This window comes from Ananas comosus, linkage group 18 (genome assembly GCF_001540865.1).
Source record: "Ananas comosus cultivar F153 linkage group 18, ASM154086v1, whole genome shotgun sequence".
Classification (NCBI taxonomy): domain Eukaryota; kingdom Viridiplantae; phylum Streptophyta; class Magnoliopsida; order Poales; family Bromeliaceae; genus Ananas; species Ananas comosus.
Genome location: NC_033638.1, coordinates 4,855,224 through 4,874,728, shown reverse-complemented (window position 1 = coordinate 4,874,728; position 19,505 = coordinate 4,855,224). Strand labels below are relative to the sequence as shown.

The window sequence follows — 19,505 nt, the reverse complement described above, 5'->3', positions numbered from 1 at the left end:
TAATTTGCCAAATAGAAATTTGATAGAGTTATTTCGCAAATTATAAAATTTTAGATGGTTATTTTGTAAAAAAAGTCCGGGGAGGGAAGCGAACGTTACGACTCGGACTAAAGGTTTTTTTTTTTTTTTACTTTTTTCTATTTTGGGCGAGCCGTGAGTTTTTTTAAAGCTAAATCATACATGCCGAATTTTACATATCGACAAAAGCACCAAATATGTTGAGGCATGAGTACCGGCTCTATAGGACAAAAGAAGGCGGTTGAACATTCTAATACTAAAGGGTACGGAGTATAGAGCTAAAAAGTAGATCCTGCTTCGGAGGGGCCACCCGCCGTAGCAGCTCGGCCAGCACGTAGACAGTTAATGGTCGCATGACAATCGTTGATTTCACGATGCATTTTCACCTGCTCAGCTATAGCGTCAGCTTTTTCGGAAACAGCAGTAGCATAACAATCTTTCAAAAGATTGTGCTCCCGCCTAAGATTCGTGAACTGCCCAAGCAAATCACTATTATGAATACAAACTCTTGTACAATATAAAATCATCATAGTTTGCATCCTATTTTTGCAAACCGAGCTCATCTTTCATCCTTTGAATAGCTACACAGGCTGCATCTTTCTTTGCCGCTATGTAATCAAAAGATGGAGACCCCAATTGCGCACAATTTCAATAACGGTCCCACTACGCGCAATTGGAAGGTCTATATATGCTAGAAACCAACCTTCTGTAGCAATAGTTACAATGCACTCGGGCGTTTCAATGCCCAGCTTCCCAGCAATTTCATCAAATAATCTAGTCTAGTATATGAAAGCTGAATAACCGACATCTCAGTAATTGTCACCAAGATGCAAATTGGAGGAAAAAACAATCAATACAAAGGAAAATACATATAGCTACATAATGAAAGGAATCCCTACTTTTTTTCTTCAAAATAAAGATTTGTTAAGCACAAGTATTCACAAATGTCAAACATGCTCTCAGCCAGCTGCAGAGTATGTTAAGTGAAAGTAATAGTGGGGACATTTTATTGAGCATTAGCGAAAGTAATAGAAGGGACATTCCTAGTGTGATGCATGGATGCTTGTCTTTTTGCCATAATTTATATTTGTTAAGCATAAGGTTTTGAGAAGGCACGTTTAAAAACATTAGAGCTTGTAGGCCCAAAGAGGACCCCCGCATGTTTTCCTTTTTTATTGTGTTAAGTATAAAGGCTTAGTGTCCCTGTTTTTTTTTTTTAACTTGCTAAGTATAAGAATTTGAGGAGGTGCCTTTTCAAATATCAAATTCGGTAGTCTCAAGAAGCCCAGGCAAACCGCCAAAGTAAATAGGGGGGAAAAAAAAAAAAAACATCATAATTTAGAGCGAGCATAGTGCCGCCCAACTCACCAAAAGTAATGAGGGTATAGGAGAGCAGGCACAGGGCGGAGTTTTTTTTTAAGCCAACCTTTGAACCGTAAGCAACAAGCTTAGGTGTCACCAGCCGAAAAGGCTACCAGTTCAGGCACCACCAACCGAAAACAATGAGAAAACAAAAGGGCGGGCACAGGTAAAGTGGTGGGAACCTTAGAGGAAGACCTAGCAGCACATGGAAAACAAAGGCGTTAATTGGTTCCCATCTATTAAAGAAATATGGTAATACAATTTTTTTTTCATGACTTCTTATTAGTCGAAATAGACCTTTTAAAACGGGGGCAAGCAAGTTGCAGCCTCTCTGCATGGATGCAGACTTATTTGTAGGCAATTGCCGAGAGGAAGGCGAATGGGATAGGTTGCCTTGGTGGCCTCATACAACCACACGCTGAGGGGAGGAGGAGGAGGAGAAGGAGGAGGAGGAAAAAGGACCCATTTCAGTGATATTCTTTACATTCTCTTTATTTTTCAAGAAGGGATATTTCTTGACCTCTTAAGAATATCAAGAAAATCCTAAAAATAGTTCTAACAAAGTTAAAACCTCACAAATCCATTATTTGGGAAAAATTCTCAAAAATAAGATTCTAAAAATACCAACTTACCTCTCCACCTCCTAGTATGGGGAAAATGTGTTGAGAGGATTGCCTTCACCCTTCTAGAGCTTCCTTTTGAACTTTTAGATCTCCTCAAAACTTTCAAGACGAAGGTCACTACTAATATTAGAGTTAACCTATGAATTCATTCACATGTTTATATATATATCATTTACTATCAAATTCTTATAATTTGTCTATATCTCATTATGTTCAACACCATGGATTTCCCCTTTATGTTAAGTGCCACACTATGTCAACTAAGTCCGAATGTCCATGTAATTCAGTGTTCTACTTGCTCATGAAGAATGCTACTAAGATAACATGAAAGTTTAAGCTATATGCATAGAAATAGGAATACTTTAGATGAAGGGGATATTAAGCCTATTTTAGTGATGTTCCACACTTCGATTTGTAAACTCTCTGGAAAATATCCCTTGGGCTCTTGTGGCTCCCAAAAAAAGTCCTAAAAAGAAAATTCTAACCAAGCTAGAATCTTTAAAACCCTTATTTAGAAAAACTCCTAGCACCGTTCAAGGCAAGACAAAAACATTTAATTTAAACTCTGAAACCAACTTACCGTTACTATTCTCAACAAGGGAAATGAAGTGTGGGAAGCTTGTCTCCTCCTTTCTAGGGCTCCCTCCAAGTGCTCTTATCCTTCTCCAACCTTGCTAGGAGATGGAGCTCCGAGATCCAAAAAAGGAGTCTAGGATTTTCTTTTCTCTTTAGAAAAAGAAAGTAGAGAGAGAAAGAGTGTGTAGCATACTAGACTTGGGCAAATTGTAAAGTTCTAGTGAGATAAATAGGATTTAATACTATTCAGGTTTTTTTACCGAGTTTGGAGAGCATACGAGCATTTTTGGTGCAAAAACGACGCGAAAAGTACTTCGAAGACCAAAATCTGTAAGGTTGTAGTTTCGGTATAGCGTATCGATAGTGGGAGTGGTGTACTAGTACATAGTAGAAAGCTGGTTGGTAAACTCTAGAATTTTGTGAAACTAAGAGTAGCTGTATTGATGTTTGGGAGTACCGATATTAATGTTTGGAGTACCCATATGCAGTAGAAACCAACTATGTACAGGGTTTGAGTTTTGCAGAACTGACACTTAGTATCAGAACACAGTGGTCGTGTACAAATACCCAGCTTCGAGTAATGGTACTTAATGTTGCAGAATATGTTTCCGCACAGCTTATAATTTTTGAAATTTAGAGGACTTATGGGTATTTTGTTACAGCCTATTTCTAGTTTTGATGAAAGTAGGGTTTATTTTGGGAATTTTCAAATGAGGGCTTTTGGGATAAAATTGATGCATTTAGAATATGTATGTTGAAATTGAAGCCCCATTGACTTGATTTGGAGGATTAGCAAGGATTTATTGCTTTGAGATATTTTTTATTTATTTTTTATGTGATTTTTGGTGAATTTCGTGGAGAGGTTTTTAAGTGGTTATGACCTATTAAGAATTTTTCTTAGGGCCAAAGGAAAATAAGAAAACTTTAATCTGAGAAACAGACGACTTTTAGCAACTATCTGACGGGCTCGACCTAATCGAAATTAGTGAACTCCCCCCTACGTCTTCAATTCCCTTTTTGAGTTTGTTTCATGGTCTAGCGTGCCAATTAGAATATCTATGAATATCTAAGAATTTTTCTTAGGAGCCGAATGATTAGAGAACAAAGGAATGGATCGGCTTGAAGAGCCGAAATGCCTTTATATTGAGTGGAAGGAAGTACAGGGGTCGAGTGTGTCAGATAGCATGCAGACTCGGTTGTTCTACTTTACGGACTACTCCTAGAAAGAACAGTAAATACTGGAAGAGAAAAGTTACAAGTAGACTATTCCTAGAAAATGCAGAAAATTGCGAGGAATTAAGGGTGGTCTTTTGTTCACAGGGAAAAAGACCCTTTTTTAGGGCGTTATTGACCTATTTATAGATCGCCCCTTGATCAGTTTTTGCTTTTACACGATCCACCACTATCTTCTAATATCCCGGGCCACCTCCAGCCGATCAGAACCGCATGCAACTGCTTGCGATTACTGTAACTTCCTTTAATTGGTGCGACGGTTTACTTTAAAACTTTTCCGGTGCTCCTGGTGCACGGCAAGATTGATGCCTTTGAAGGGAATACCAGTGTACCACCTGTCCGCGCCTAATTGGCTCAACAATTGCCCCCTCGGCAGCTTTTGAAGTAATGCTTCGGTAGCTGGCATGATCCGAGGCGCGATTACTTTTCAAACTCTTGGTACGGTTTCGTCTTAACCGTCCACTTTTTCGCCTGCCGAAATCCTGCCATCGCTTCAATAACAAAAGCGATCCGAGGCGTGGTTCTCGATCCAATTAAATTCAAATTCTCTGTACGAGTCACTGACGTAATCCGAGGCGTGATCTTATGCACGGTTTAATCTTGGCTGTCCATTTTCTTTTTTGCGGCCCCGATCTCGCCCTCTAGTTTTGTCTTATATGCGGCATTAATTAGGTCATCTTAATTACCGCCGTCTATTCATCATTATAGTCGCTCTCGGAACTCGCTTCGATGCGACAGTTCGACGCGACAGCCTTTTCTTCTTCACCAAGCTTCTCATTCCTTTTGTCTTTTCTGTTCCTTTTTTGTTTCTTTCTCGTCTTCTCCGACGAAACTTCTCTTTCGCTTCTCTTTATTTCTTCTTTGACTTCTCTGTTCTCCATCCTTCGTTCATAGCTTCTGCTCATTCTCTTCTTCTTTTCTAACTAATGGCTTTGGTTGCCCCTCTTCCTTCTCACTCGTCTCTAGATTATACTATACTAAAATCTTTCGTTGATTTAGACCCATCTCGGTTTATTTTAGGTCCTTCTCTTACAGACGAGCCATTCCCTGCTGACTTCCATTTTACTAGTGATGGACTTCCCCTGAGAAAAGCCACTTATCTTCAGTATTGGTACTCATCAGCTTCGACAGGAAAGAGTCTTCGAACCTGGCCAAGCATCTCAGAGCCATATTTGGCCTGGTTAGATAGGGTAGAAGCCGCCTTTGGTGATTTTTGGTGGGAAGTAGGTATTTATGAAGCGATTGAATTGTCTAGGCACCCTCTTATAGCCGATAACCTTCTTCTAGCCGCCGCTCTCTGTTTTTGGTCCCCTGCTTCTAATATTTTTCTTTTCAGAAGAGGGCCTCTCACTCCCACACTTTTTGATGTTGCTGTCATTATCGGCTTACGCCCTCATGGAGTTGCTGTCTCCACTTTTTATAATCCTGACGGCGTATCTAATTTTGAGGCTTATCTAGACCCAATGACTTGGCCTATTCCAAGTTTATCTACAAGTTTGCAGGTGAATCCCCTGCTCCTGTCACTAGGAAAGAACATACAGCGTTCCTCCTATATTGATTGTGTCATAATCTTTTCTGCACTCGTTCGCAGAAGATCAATTGTGATTTTGTTCCAATCGCCGTTGGACTGTCTAACGGCGATAGATTAGCTCTAGGGCCTTATTTTCTTGCCTTTGTTTATAGAGAAATTTTTGATTTCATCAAACTGCTGCCTTCTGGAGATGGTATTGCCATCAGCTCTGGTTGCGACGTTTTCTGATTTTTGCAAATGTTTCTGCAGTTTTATATTCCTGCTCTTTGTCAATCTCCTTTTAATTTGATTTCAGCTGCCCAATTTGATTCTTATGGGCTAGCTCTCGGCTGTCCACAGCCGATGACTTCGGGTCAACCTTCTGATTTTCTTACTTATTTCAAAACTTTTTATGAGCCGAATCCTGACTCAGCTATTTCCTGGGCTCCTTTTGTTGATCGTCTTACTGGCCTCTCGTGGTTCCTTGCTCGGTTTGAGGCTATTCAAGGCAAACTAGCTTCTTCTCACACGAGTGAGTACTCAGAAGTATGGTATTCTTATTTGGCTTCCAGGGATCTTCATATGGGGCTCAAATTGCGTTCAAAGTTATTACCCAATACTGACGTTTATTCCCCTCAATATGTGGCCCGCCAATTTGGATTTGTTCAGTCGATTCCAGCTCCGTCTAAATTCTTTACGGCCAATACGGCCGATTATCGACCTCCTACCAAAGGTATAGCCGAAGCTGACAATATCTCAACTATGGGGAATCGTCTTCGACGGTTCTTCAAGTTAGTAAGCTTCAGGCCAAATTACACAGGTGTAGCTCTCGAAGGCTATGCCACAATTTGGGATCAGTTTACTGATCGTATTTTTGATCTCGCTCTGCTTCGGGCGGCTTGAATAACAAAGGCCTCATGAACCTCGTCTATATGGCTGATGGTTACTCGAAAACCACTGCATCGGCCGGTTTGGCATCCTCTAGTTGTAATTGGGCCACATTGAGCCCAACTTCTTCCCCCATCTCCTCATACTCAGTATACTCTGCTTTAAAGGACTGTGGCAGCGTATAAACCATGTTGACATTGGCTGGTCCTTCATCAGACGATTTTTCTTGAATCCTTTGTTTCTTTTCTTCGGACTCCTTAGCCGTCTCGGCCGAGGAATCGCTTTCCAACCGTACCTCCCTCTTCTTAGAAGGCCATCTCTCTCGTTTAATGATTGTCTCGAGGGAGGCTATCTTGTCCTCTAACTCCCTCCTGGTCATCTTCTCCTCCAGTTCGGCCGAGACCGGCCGTTCGATCTTTGATTTTAACCAAGGGACAGGCGATGAGCCACCTGCTTCATGGTCGTTTCGCATCGGGCGAAAAGGGTGTGGTGGTTCGCACACATTCAGTCTTATCCCTTTCGCTTCGTCGTACTGTTGCATCGCCTCGGCTTACATCCTTTGCTGCCGACGTTTTTGAGTTTTTATTAACATCGGCCCTTGCCATCTGGCCGATGGTTTTACTTCGACTTTGTGCCATTTGTCTACCGGCACATTTGCCGGTACCTTCACCATTCTTAAATGATTTTTTAAGATTTCTCTCATCTCCTAAGGTCTCGGCCAGGGCTGAATGCCGAGCTCATTAACCAATCTTTGACCAAGGAATTCTATGTCTCCGTTAGTCATTCCTTCGAACTCCGGTTCTGGTCTCGGCCTGGCTTGATGCTGCCAGTGCGGCTGATACCCAGGAAACCTTTGCTTTGAGCCGAATGGTTTTTCTGGATAATTCTATCGGCTATGACGTTCACCTTGTCGGTTGTGATAGTAGTCATGCAGAACTTTCTGCATCAATAAGTCTTTTTTGTGTTGAACCGAATCGACTTGCGGTTCCGTCTCGTTGGAGGCTTCATCTGAGCCATCTTCTTCTTGATCATCTCCTTCAGGAATGTCATCCTATTCCTCGGGGAATACTATCAATTCATTCCATTCGTTGCCTTTTTTCTTGTCGTTGACGATGGCTTCCCAATCTTTCTTTGTCATTTCGACTTTACATCTTATGCAAAGCCAAAGATTTCTTTTGGCGTGTGCAATATTTTCTAAGGTCGTCTTGTCCGCAATCTCCTTTCCTTTAGCATTCACCATGTTAACCTGTAAAGGAAACAAATTTTTGTCAATCCTCATTTTCTTGATTGGCTAAAATGAGTCGACCCTCGTCTATTTCTTCTTGGATCTGCCTTTTTGCAGTCGTCTTTTCTTTTCCTTTCATATTCACCATGTTGACCTGGGATGGAAAAGGATTCGTATCAATTTTCATACTTTTATTTTCTTGGTCGGTAAATATGAGCCGACCCTCATTTATCTCTTTTTGAATCTGCCTCTTAAAGGCAGTACATTCATTCGTCTTATGGCTCCATGAGTGGTGCCATTTGTAATATCGTCTACGCTTTAATTCTTCTACAAGGGGTATTGTTTGACCCTCTTGTAGTTGAATTCGACCATCTTTCAACAGTCGATCAAAAATTAGATCGGTTTTCAATACATCGAAAGAATATGTGTAAGCCGAAACATGTGCTTTTGCCTCGCTTGATTTAGCGGGCTTCAACAAAGCACATTTGTATGGCTGTCGACTTTTTACAATCTCGGCTGCATATATTTCGGCTTCATCAGCTGAATCTTCAGTCTCTTCAGATAAATTCGGCTCTTCATGGGCCCAAGACTCTTCAAGGAATGAGATAATTTTCTCATTCTCTTTGTTCCACTCTTTATTTCAACTCCATCTGGGCCGATCTTCATTATTACCTTTCGGAATTACTCTCATTGATCAACCCGAACTCCCAAATCGAAAAGATTTGGAAAGTATTTGTCTTCGAAATGATCTTTAATTTTGAAATGCAGGCCATTAAATGCCATTTTAGCAAATTCTGACTCTGGCATTCTCACAAAGCAGCAGCTCCTAGCCGTTTTGAACCTATTCAAATATTCTTCAACCGATTCGCCCGTTCTCTGTTTGAACTGAGCCAAATCGGCAACCGATAATTTCAGTTCCATTCTATAAAATTGTTCATGAAATTTTTCTTCTAATTCGTCCCAATCTCGGATAGAATTAGCCGGCAAACTTGTATACCAAGTGAAAGCCGTTTTGGTCAGCGAGGTATTGAATAATCTTAACTTCAAAAATAGGTCTGCTGCGGCTTCTCGGCATTGTGCTGTAAACCGCGCTACGTGCTCGACCGTATTTTCGGTCTCATCCCCAGAAAACTTGTCGAACTTTGGCATTTTCCAATTTGTCGGGTATAGGTGTTTTGCGTCTATATTCGCAGGGTAAGGTGATCTGAATACAAGCCGCATTGCCGGCCTTGCGCCTTCTCCGAAGGTATTTCGGATGGCTTCCTCGATCTGTGCATATATTTCATTATTAATCCCCTGTAAGGGGACTTGCGCTTGTGCTTGATTCGGTCCTTGCGGCAGACCGAAATTTTGTACCACAGCGTTAACCCCTTGTACATTTGGAGCCTGCCCCCTAGCCCCTACATTTTGGGGCTGATATACTGCTACTGGTGGAGGAGGCGATAACCCCCATGCTATCTCTGGCTGTTGATCAGCATTAACGACAGCCGGTCTATAAGCTGCTTGGTAAGGTGCCCCCTTGTATTGGGGCTGTCCATTTACCGGTGTTACGGGATTTTGTAACACTGGTGTAATCACATGCGCTTGTAAACCTGCTATCGGTTGTTCATTATGAGTTAATAATTTCTCTATTCGAGCAATATTCTCATTAGAGGCCGTGATTGCGACCAATACTGCGTCTAGCTCTGCAGTACTAGCATGACTATTTTGATCTAGAACTTGCAGGACTCGAGTCATTTGCCCAAGCGCCTGAGCCAAACTAGGCTCTTGCTGGCCGGATTGGCCGCTAGTTTCACCTTCAGCAGGCAAAACCGCTTGGCGTTCGGCAATATTTTCTGAATTGATGGGCTGTTCACTCCCAGAATTTCTAGGAACGGCCTTATTACGTAAGTTCATGGCATTATCGTCAGTCATTATATTAATAAAAATAAAAGTTACCTCAAATGTGTCCCACTGGGCGTGCCAAAAATTGTTGGTAGCCACAATCCCCGGTCCTTGTCCCGATCAAAGACCTTTCTCGAAAGCGTGTCGGGATTGAAACGGCTTATGGTATTGACCCTCGAAGTTTGCGCCATTCGAATGATCAAACGATTAGGCTGATGAGGGATCAAATCAGCCGGGTTCGAAACTTCTACAGTAAATTTGGTTCAGCGGGATGAGCCGAGTGTACGGACCGAACAAGAACCGAAGTCGGCCGAGGAGCCGAATGATTAGAGAACAAAGGAATGGATCGGCTTCAAGAGCCGAAATGCCTTTATATTGAGTGGAAGGAAGTACATGGGTCGAGTGTGCCGGATGGCATGCAACTCGGTTGATCTACTTTGCGGACTACTCCTAGAAAGAACAGTAAATACTGGAAGAGAAAAGTTACAAGTAGACTACTCCTAGAAAATGCAAAAAATTGCGAGGAATTAAGGGTGGCCTTTTGTTCACAGGAGAAAAGACCCTTTTTTAGGGCGTTGTTGATCTATTTATAGATCGCCCCGTGATCAATTATTGCTCTTACACGATCGCCAACTATCTCCTAATATCCAGGACCACCTCCAGCCAATCGGAACCGCATGCAGTTATTGTAACTTCCTTCAATTGGCGCGACGGTTTACTTTAAAACTTTTCCGGTGCTCCTGGTGCACGGCCAGATTGATGCCTTTGAAGGGAATACCGGCGTACCACCTGTCCGCACCTAATTCGCTCAACAGAGACATTACGATGTATCACTCTATGTTTTATCATACTGGTTTAGTGTTCTTTCATTCTACTTGTTGTTAGAATTTAGCTGCTACTTACTCTGATATCTCTAGATATTTGCTTATTATTATTATTTATATCGCCTTATTGTAGACGCCTTATATGTGCAGACATATGGCGGGTCTGGACACGCACCGGGCGGGCCTCCGTCTAGTCCCGGGGCGTGACAAAACCCTTGCTTGCGGTAGAGCATTTGCTAGAATCGGGCACTTGGTCGGATGATTCGAAAGATTTTGGCTATGCGAAATACTTTTTCGGGCGTCAAATTTTTACTTCTTTCAAAGCTCCGTTTTGATGAATTGATTCTAACTCGTTTCAAACACGGCCCAAATTTCTCCAAACCTATTTTAATCATGTTTAATATGATTTTAATCTTCACATTTCTAATTTGGTTAAAGTTTGGTATATTATACTGAATTTCAGTACATTATAGTTAGCAAAATAAAGTGGGATTAGCCCGCAATTTCTTTATCATCGTGGTGCAAAGAAGATGCAATGTTACCGCACTCATCATATGGTGTACCTTATTGGATGGTGAATCATGGGTTAGGATGTTAGGTGTTGCAGCGACACAAGAGAGGAGAAGCTATTTTAAGATCTGATGAAGCTATTGTATCACCACTCCAGTTATATCGGCTACGACATAATATATATACTTTAATATTGGTAATTGAGACACGTGAAAGGACAAAAAAAGTTTTTACTGTAGTCTAAAATTTTTTTTACTGCGCGTTTTTCTACCATACACAGTGCACACTCTTGGCAATCCCAAAAAAAGATATATTTCTTCCCAGCCCATCGATTCTAGATGTGAATCCGACCCGATAACCGATACTTCCGCACCCACACGATTGAGATCGCCACACCGACACTTCTCGAAGCGGCTTGCAGTTGACTTGCTGAGCTGCAGCAGTGCTCTGCCCTTCTTCTCAACACCCGCAAATAGAGCGCACATGCTCTGTAAATTAGGAACACAAATAAGAGAATTTTTTTTTTTTTTTATATAAATCAGAAAATATCGAATCTAATTCTTCATGCTCTCTGTTTCCTCATCTGGCCGCTGGAGAGGGAGGAGCTGTTGCTGCAAACGGAGGAGTTGGACTTGGAGTAACCCACAATGAACACATAGCATACCGCCAAGAGAGAGGGGGATAAAGAAAGAAAGCGAAACCTCAACTGAAAGAAAGAGGGGCCTTCCCACCAACCGCTACACTCACACCTCCTCCTCCTCCTTCCTCCTTAATACCAAGAATTATTACCCACACCGACAGAAGGTGAGAGCGAGCTTGTTAACAAAGGAAAACAACAACAACAACAACAACAACAACAACAACAACACCGCCACTCTTGATCGCGGAGTGCTCCATTTTCTTTGGATCGCCCTAGATTTAGAATAAATCTAGAAATGCTGGTCCAAGATCGGGCCGCTCCCAAGCCCTCGTCGCCTGCATCTCCAGCTTCTCCTCGGCATCACCAGCGCTTCGCGAAGAACCTGGATTTCTCCACCTGGGCCTCGGAGAACTTCTACAAGATCCTGGCTGTCCTGGTCCTCGCAGCCACCGTCGCCGCCCTCTTCTTCCTCCGCAGCGCCGGCGACACCGCTGCGCTGCTCTGCCTCGACAAGACCCTCTCCGCTTCGCGAACCGCCGGCAGCCGCGCCCCCTACCCCCGGATCGACTGGGCCGCCGTCCCGCCCGTCCGGCCCCTCGGCGGTTCCGATCGCTACGCCTCCTTCCGCTCCGAGCGCTGGATCGTCGTTGCCGCCTCGTCGTCCCGGCCGACCGGCGCCCTCCGCGCCCTCGCCCGCACCAAGGGCTGGCAGCTCCTCGCCGTCGGCGACTCCCGCACCCCCGCCGGCTGGTCCCTCAAGGGCGCCATCTTCCTCTCCCTCGACCGGCAGGCCCTGCTCGGCTTCCGATCCCTCGACTTCCTGCCCTACTCCTCCCCCCTCGCTCGCAAGACCGCCGGCTACCTCTTCGCCATCCAGCACGGCGCCAAGATCATATTCGACGCCGACGCCCGCGCCGAGGTCCTGAGCGACGACCTCGGTAAGCACTTCGACGTCGACCTCGTCGGCGAGGCCACCGCCGCCAGGCACCCCGTTCTGCTCCAGTACAGCCACGCCAATCCCAACCGCACCGTCGTCAACCCGTACATCCACTTCGGCCAGCGCTCCGTGTGGCCCCGCGGCCTGCCGCTTGAGAACGTCGGCGAGGTTGCCCACGAGGAGTTCTACACCGAGGTGTTCAGCGGCCGGCAGTTCATCCAGCAGGGCCTGTCCAACGGCCTGCCCGATATCGACTCCGTATTCTACTTCACCCGAAAGTCCTCTGGGCTGGAGGGCTTCGACATCCGGTTCGATGAGGATGCGCCCAAGGTTGCCCTGCCCCAGGGCCTCATGGTTCCCGTGAATTCGTTCAATACGATCTTCCACACGCAGGCCTTCTGGGGCCTCATGCTCCCTGTCTCCGTCAGCTCCATGGCGTCCGACGTGATCAGAGGCTACTGGGCGCAGAGGATCCTGTGGGAGATCGGCGGCTTCGTTGCTGTTTATCCTCCAACAATCCACCGAATGGATAAGACGGAGTCCTACCCCTTCGCAGAGGAGAAGGACCTCCATGTCAATGTCGGCCGTCTTATCAAGTTCCTCATCTCGTGGAGATCCAACAAGCAGACGCTGTTTGAGCGGATACTTCATCTAAGCTATGCGATGGCGGAGGAGGGCTTCTGGGGGGAGCAGGATGTGAAGTTCACGGCGGCTTGGCTGCAGGACCTGCTCTCGGTTGGATATCGGCAGCCGAGGCTGATGTCGTTGGAGATTGATCGGCCGAGGGCGACCATCGGGCACGGAGATCGGAGGGAGTTTGTCCCCAAGAAGTTGCCCTCGGTCCATCTTGGCGTGGAGGAGACTGGAACGGTGAACTATGAGATTGGGAATCTGATTAGGTGGAGGAAGCACTTCGGAAACGTCGTGCTGATCATGCATTGCAGTGGGCCTGTGGATCGGACTGCGCTTGAGTGGAGGTTGCTCTACGGCCGGATCTTCAAGACGGTGGTCATTATGGCAGAACAGAGCAATTCAGATCTTGCTGTGGAATATGGCCACTTAGCACAAGCATACAAGTGAGTTACTTTTCTAATTAGACGTCTCTGTTTGCAATATGGTACTTTTTAACAGTCACAAATTGCTGCTTGCAACTACATGATATCAATGTTTATTTCATTAGATTAAAATTGTAATCACCAAACTTTGCAGATTCAATGATTTGACGCTTCTGATTAATTTTAAGTTCCACATTATCTACTGCATTGTCTATTTATTCATCATGAAATTGGATGCACATAGAGATACTGAAATTACTGCTATCACTTAGTGAATTCTCCTTAGTGATTCTTCTCTATTGAAAGACCATTTTGTGCAACTCGTGTCTGTATTCAGAGATCCATTAAAGTTGAGGATGTTTTCAGCATTCACATGGTTGTTAACAAGGGTGATCTGTACGTTAGTAGAACTTGGATCGATGAGCGAAAGGCTGGGACTAGAAAGTACATGTAAGTAGGAACCTGTGAAACCTGTGGAGAGCTATAGTATATCATTTGCAGGAGGTTTGTTATATACTTATATACGTCGAGAGGACCCAGTAGGGAAACTGGTTCCACTGTAAATACATCACATATGGTTTTTTCACCTCATAGTGACTTTAATGCTTATTTGTGAACTCACTAGTTCTTTGAATGTCTTCTTAAATTTCTTGATGTTGTTGGTTTAGCTTAAAGATATACATTTTGAGTAATTCATTGAACTATAATTTCATGATTTGTCTTTTGTATATATGGACTTGGATTAATTTTCTTTCTTTTGGCATGATTTCTTTTGGGCTTTATGATGGTTTTGGTTTTGTTAGGTGTCCTTCAGATTGGATCTTATAGTTGGATAAGGCTTATCTATTTTGCATTACAAAATTTTCTTTTGGATTGTACCTAAACATAGAAGGCTGACGTCAGCGACAATAGAGCTTATGGATTTAATTGGATGAGCATAATTGATAGACCAGGATATTTCAATATTACTTCAGTCACTTGGGATTTGTTTTCTAGTTTTGCGGAGTGTTCAGTCAAGCTCAGTTGAGTTTGACCAAATTATAACAATCAGGGGCTGGTTTCATATTTTGGGTAATTTAGGAACTTACCAAACGATGAATTGCCAAAGTTAGGTTACTTAAGGACTGAAGTCCCACGTATAGCTATACCTGCTGATGTGTTCTGTTTGGATGTAAGGCAAGGTGCATTCATCTTTCCTTATGCGTGAGCTGCCAGGAAGGGTAAGGTCTCAGCTATATGAGGATCCTAGATCCAATACTTTGAAGAGTACTGCTACAGTGGTATGCTACAGCATTATTCACTGTGCAGTCTCTTATAGTTTTTCTAAGATTTATTTTCAGCTGACAGTTTCTTCTAACAAACCTTTCAGAGATCAGTTTAGATTTTCATGTAAATATTTTCAAGTGTGATCGTGATCGTAAGTGAATCTTTGATATTTTTGTGAGACATATTATCAATGCCATGCTGCAGCTTCAGCTCACATAAATTTTGATCCGCAATTAATGCCTTAGCAGGTCCTCTGTCATGCCTTCTACTAATTGCAACCAAAAATTTAAGTTTAGATCAATACTCAGCATTGATGTTTGCATATTGTATGTTATACTATACAGATTCATGAGGCTACTTGCATACTTTTCTAGGCATTATGGTTTTTCTATGTATTTCCTTTCACATTTGTTTTCTTCCCTTAAAATCAGATCTCAGAGCTTCATGCATATTGGCTTGATTGACGCATCTGCATCTCAAAAATTTTGTCACGATGTTTTTACATTTATTAGGACTTCTGAAGGATTGTCCTTCATTCCGAAAAGTGTGACATTATTAGGTAGCCTATTTGTTTGAATGTTTGCATTCCTACTTGCAAGTGGCAAACATGTCGTCTGACTTTAATGTTACTTCTTTGGGTTGTTAAAATATGCCTACTTTAGTTCAATTGGATTCTTGAGGGCAAAGCATGACATATTGAAGATTTACTATCCCTTCTTGTTCACTTTCCTTTTTTTCTTCTATGAATCAGATGAGATGCTATCTTCCAATTCCTCAGCGCAACCCAGTGCTTCACAATGTCTTCTCCTGGCTTCTTCTACTTCACTCCTTTGTCAAGTCTATGAGCTGGTCTTTAACATTCTGGAATTGATATGATAACTCCATTTTCACTAAATTTTGCATAAACAGATAAGCCGTCATAGTTCACTATTTGACGTACTTAAACCATCAAAAGAGAGAATCCAAATGAAAAAGTTCAGCTAAATTAATTTCCTTCTAGTCCTTATGTAATATTAGATTTCTTCTTACTATTCTGGTTTGGTCATGGATTTTTTGGATTTTTCGCCACACCTTTTGATATTTGACTTAGAATAACTAATAAACAATTATAGGATCAAGAAGTTTGATCTGAAAGGATAATCAGTTGCACTTTGACATGTCATATTCTTATGATGATAACTGCATGCACTGGTAGAATAAACTTTTGAACAATTAGAAGGTCGTTATCTTCGGTGATCAACTAATATCTAGAGCTTTGGGATGCCCTTTCCTTCTTAGTATGAGGGCACTCTAGGCATTCAGGATTCGAGAGGAAGTTCTTATACTCGTCTGTTCTAATCCATCTAGTTTTTTGATGATCTTCTTCGAGGGTTAGAAAGTCTAGCCTTGACTATCTTCGTAAGACTTGGGTTGAGGTTTTGCCATACAATATGGACAAATGAAGTGTAGAATCTTAAGTTAACTTCTAGGCTCTTTTCTTTGAAACATGCCAAAAACACTATTAGCAGAAACATCTTTATCAGTTGGATTGACTAGTTGACTGATTTCTTAGATAGCTCCAAAGGCAAAGTATTATGGTTGATCAAGTGGCCAACCACTTTGTGGTTGCCCCAAATCCTTTTTAGAATACTATTGAGTATAGATCTGCAAAACAGTTCGGGGAAAAGCTGTTGCCATCAGTGTTTTAAATAGCGGCTGCTATGCCTGCCATAGCGGCCGCTATAGCGGATAGCGGCCGCTATAGCGGATTTTATGTGCTACCGCTATGCTAAAATATGTAAAGCGGTATATAGCAGATCGGGTTCATAGCGGCCGCTTTAGCGGCAGAGGGCCCGCTAAAGCAGCCGCTATAAAGCGGTTGGAAAGCGAGGCGCTGTGAGCCCAAACTTTTAAAAAGTGCAAACGAGTTAAAATAGCTTATCGGGTTGGATTCTTAAATGAAATATAAATATCAAACCCTGTTTCTAAGGGTTTGGAAGATAACTATTTACCTAAGATATCCTTTTTGACATCCATCTACAAATTGTTTAGATTGTTAATGGATTATAAATTTTCAAATTTTGTCTTTTTGGTTTGCTAAATAAAGTTAATCTTAAATTCTTAATAGATAATGATATTAAATATATGTAGGCTTGCAATACGGAAAAAAAAAGAGAATAATTAGTTGTCTTTTCTTCAAAATTATATGTATTTTTATAAGGAGTATAAACATATTAAATTTGCTTTTATGAAACCCGCTATGGATTCATAGCGCCTGCTGTAGCACCCGCTATCCGCTTTCCGCTATGAGACTCTCCAAACGCTATGTACCCGCTATCCGCTATTTACAACCTTGATTGCCATGCAAGCTTCAAAGTACAATATAATAGGCAGAATATCAGATTAGCTGGCATTCATGTTCCCGAAGCTAAAAATTCCTGTAGATGTCCCTATAAGCGGGCTATATAGCATTCAGGTGAAGTTGGTGAAGGAACTTGAACCAATAAGTGTTCTCTTTTTGCTTCTGACCAATATGCATTTAGATCAGCTGGTGGATGACAACTACGAAGCAAAACGATGAGCTGTTCAATTGGGTGGTTTCGGTGAAGATGAAATGTGATGGTCCGACGGATAACATTTAAACGCAATATAAAGTTTGTTGACTACATTACAGCTACTTTAGGCCTACTTCACTGCTGCTTCTAATAATATGGATGACTGATACATCATGAGAAGGTCATTCATATTGGGCTGAATATCCGTTCAAATTGACAGTCAATGGGTCAAATTAGGTGCTCATATTGGCTAGGATGTATGCAAATCTTGTTAATTTTTAGTTACCATTCTCTGCAATGTCAGTGGAACAAAAGTTCTGGTTGACTTTTCAATTTTGGGATTCAGAAGTTTTCCCCTACTTTGTTTTTTGATTCAGCCAATAATGCTTGACGTTCCTCTTGTTTTTGGTCTTAGGATAAGTCGGTTGATCGCTTGTCATGTGTCATTTGATAATTTTGATGTCAAAGATCATATGTTTCTGGCATGATATTGCAAAAGATGTATACGTATTTGTTGTTTTCTAAATGTGATCTATCAGTAATCATTCTAAATATTTTTAATTTTTTTTAATCTAGCTTCTGATGGACCAAGAATAAAAGAAATTGTTTTACAGCTAAACTGTTGTAATTGATACATAATTACGTTCTGTGTTGAGATCTGCTTCACTACAACTAAAACCTGCTATGTTTGTATTAAAGGTTCCTGCCCAAGGTGTTTGATCAATTCACTGGCGCAGAAGGATTCTTGTTCCTTCAAGATGATATAATCATAAACTATTGGAATCTTCTACAAGCTGACAAGAATAAGCTGTGGATAACCAAGAAGGTATGCATCATAGTATTGTAACTTACATTTTATTTCTTCTACTTAAAAATTTTCTTTATTCCTGGTACAATACGCCATCATCTAATTATCCTTTTTCTCCAGGTCACGCAATCTTGGATTACTGTTCCACTAAATGGCAGTGACAGATCTGATTGGTTTGCAAAGCAAGGGGACCTCGTAAAGAAAGTCGTGGGCAACTTCCCCGTACACTTCCAGGTCAGTTACAAAGAAACCATGGGCGAAGATAAGCTCATATATTGCAGCAGCGAACTTTTCTACATTCCTCGAAGATTCGTTGGTGACTTCTCTGACCTTGTCGGTCTAGTTGGGGATGTCGACATTCATCACAAGATTGCAGTTCCAATGTTTTTTCTGGCAATGGATTCGGATCAAAATATCGACTCTGATGCTTTGGCAAAGGCAGTTTATAGGACAAATTTGCTGGCTAATGAGTCTTTCTCAGCTATTTATACAGCTCAAGCGCCCGCAGTGTATCCCGTAAAGGTGCAGAATGAGTTGGATTTCATAAAGCTAATTAGAGTCATGGCTTCTGGAGACCCCCTTCTGATGGAATTGGTATGAGTTACAGGTGGGATTGTAGTTATATGCTCCTGTGAGTAGTGTAGTAATTACTTTGCCGCAGGGTGAAAATGTTTGCTCTGTAACCCTTTTTTTTTTTTTTTTTTTTTTTTTTTTTTTTGTCTCGTGTTATTTTTTGATCTGTTGTTGATCTTTGTTGTAATATTCATACCATGAATTACATCTCCACTTAAATAGTTCACAGTTAAAAGCAAAGGAGAGCAATCAGATAATTTTATTCAGCCGTGTGATTTCCAAGATTGTTAATGCAAAGTATGCATGTGTTGTATTCACAGATACAGAGCATGCATCAAGTTTGAAGATTTAATTTGTGGATATTAGAAATTTGTTTAAATGTTCTTTCAAATTTGTCATGTTGCTAAACGAACAAAGAGGCCAGCTTCACGATTGGTGAATTTTGTTTGATTTACTAAATATTCTAGATGATGCCATTTGTGATTATTTTCAGTAGATGATTCACTGGACTTTTACTTGATTTGCACTCAAATTAGAACAAACTGCTTCCAATTGATGTGTTATTTTTATGTTTATATGAGGCATTTAATTGTTGGATAGCGTGAAACAATTGAAATTGGATGTGTTGGAGAATGCTCGAGCTTTCTGATACAAGTATATAGTAACCTTGTTTTCTCTAATATTGTAATAAAGTTTTAAAGCCATTGAATGGGAAAAGTAATTCCAATCCACTCCAAATTTGACAGGCCTTATATGAAACCTACACCATAATAACCAATTCAAAGCCCAAACCTAACCTCAAACCCAAATCAAATCAAAATTCCAGTTTAACCCAATTCAAATGTTGCACAACCTAATGCAACCTCTTCTTCCATCAGGTACTTAGAAACAAATTATTTCAACCCAATTCTCTAACAAATGAAACTAGAGTCACATCGCCATTGCATTAAACCTCAATTGAAGTCTAACATATATGAATTAATCAAACTATCCTTTTTCTTAGTACATTTGACTAAGATAAGAGAATAATAAATTAAAT

General features: G+C 41.7%; 2 protein-coding genes across 2 annotated transcripts; both read left to right on the top strand.

Annotated features, from left to right (window-relative positions):
• LOC109724242 lies at positions 4,739–6,225 on the top strand. The gene is made up of 3 exons (XM_020252989.1): positions 4,739–5,314; positions 5,404–5,536; positions 5,639–6,225. The coding sequence occupies exons 1-3, from the start codon at positions 4,739–4,741 to the stop codon at positions 6,223–6,225; spliced, it is 1,296 nt and encodes a 431-aa protein (XP_020108578.1).
• Positions 11,121–18,818, top strand: LOC109724083 (probable glycosyltransferase STELLO2). Its single transcript, XM_020252745.1, has 3 exons — positions 11,121–13,306; positions 17,785–17,911; positions 18,014–18,818. Exons 1-3 carry the CDS (start codon positions 11,589–11,591, stop codon positions 18,491–18,493), a joined length of 2,325 nt encoding a protein of 774 aa, XP_020108334.1. The 5' UTR covers positions 11,121–11,588; the 3' UTR covers positions 18,494–18,818.

Coding starts and splice junctions, on each gene's coding strand:
- LOC109724242 (XM_020252989.1), top strand. CDS start 4,739: ATGGCTTTGGTTGCCCCTCTTCCTTCTCACTCGTCTCTAGATTATACT. Junction 5,315..5,403: donor GTTTATCTACAAGTTTGCAG/GTGAATCCCCTG, acceptor ACTCGTTCGCAG/AAGATCAATTGTGATTTTGT. Junction 5,537..5,638: donor ACTGCTGCCTTCTGGAGATG/GTATTGCCATCA, acceptor ATTTGATTTCAG/CTGCCCAATTTGATTCTTAT.
- LOC109724083 (XM_020252745.1), top strand. CDS start 11,589: ATGCTGGTCCAAGATCGGGCCGCTCCCAAGCCCTCGTCGCCTGCATCT. Junction 13,307..17,784: donor CACTTAGCACAAGCATACAA/GTGAGTTACTTT, acceptor TTTGTATTAAAG/GTTCCTGCCCAAGGTGTTTG. Junction 17,912..18,013: donor AGCTGTGGATAACCAAGAAG/GTATGCATCATA, acceptor CTTTTTCTCCAG/GTCACGCAATCTTGGATTAC.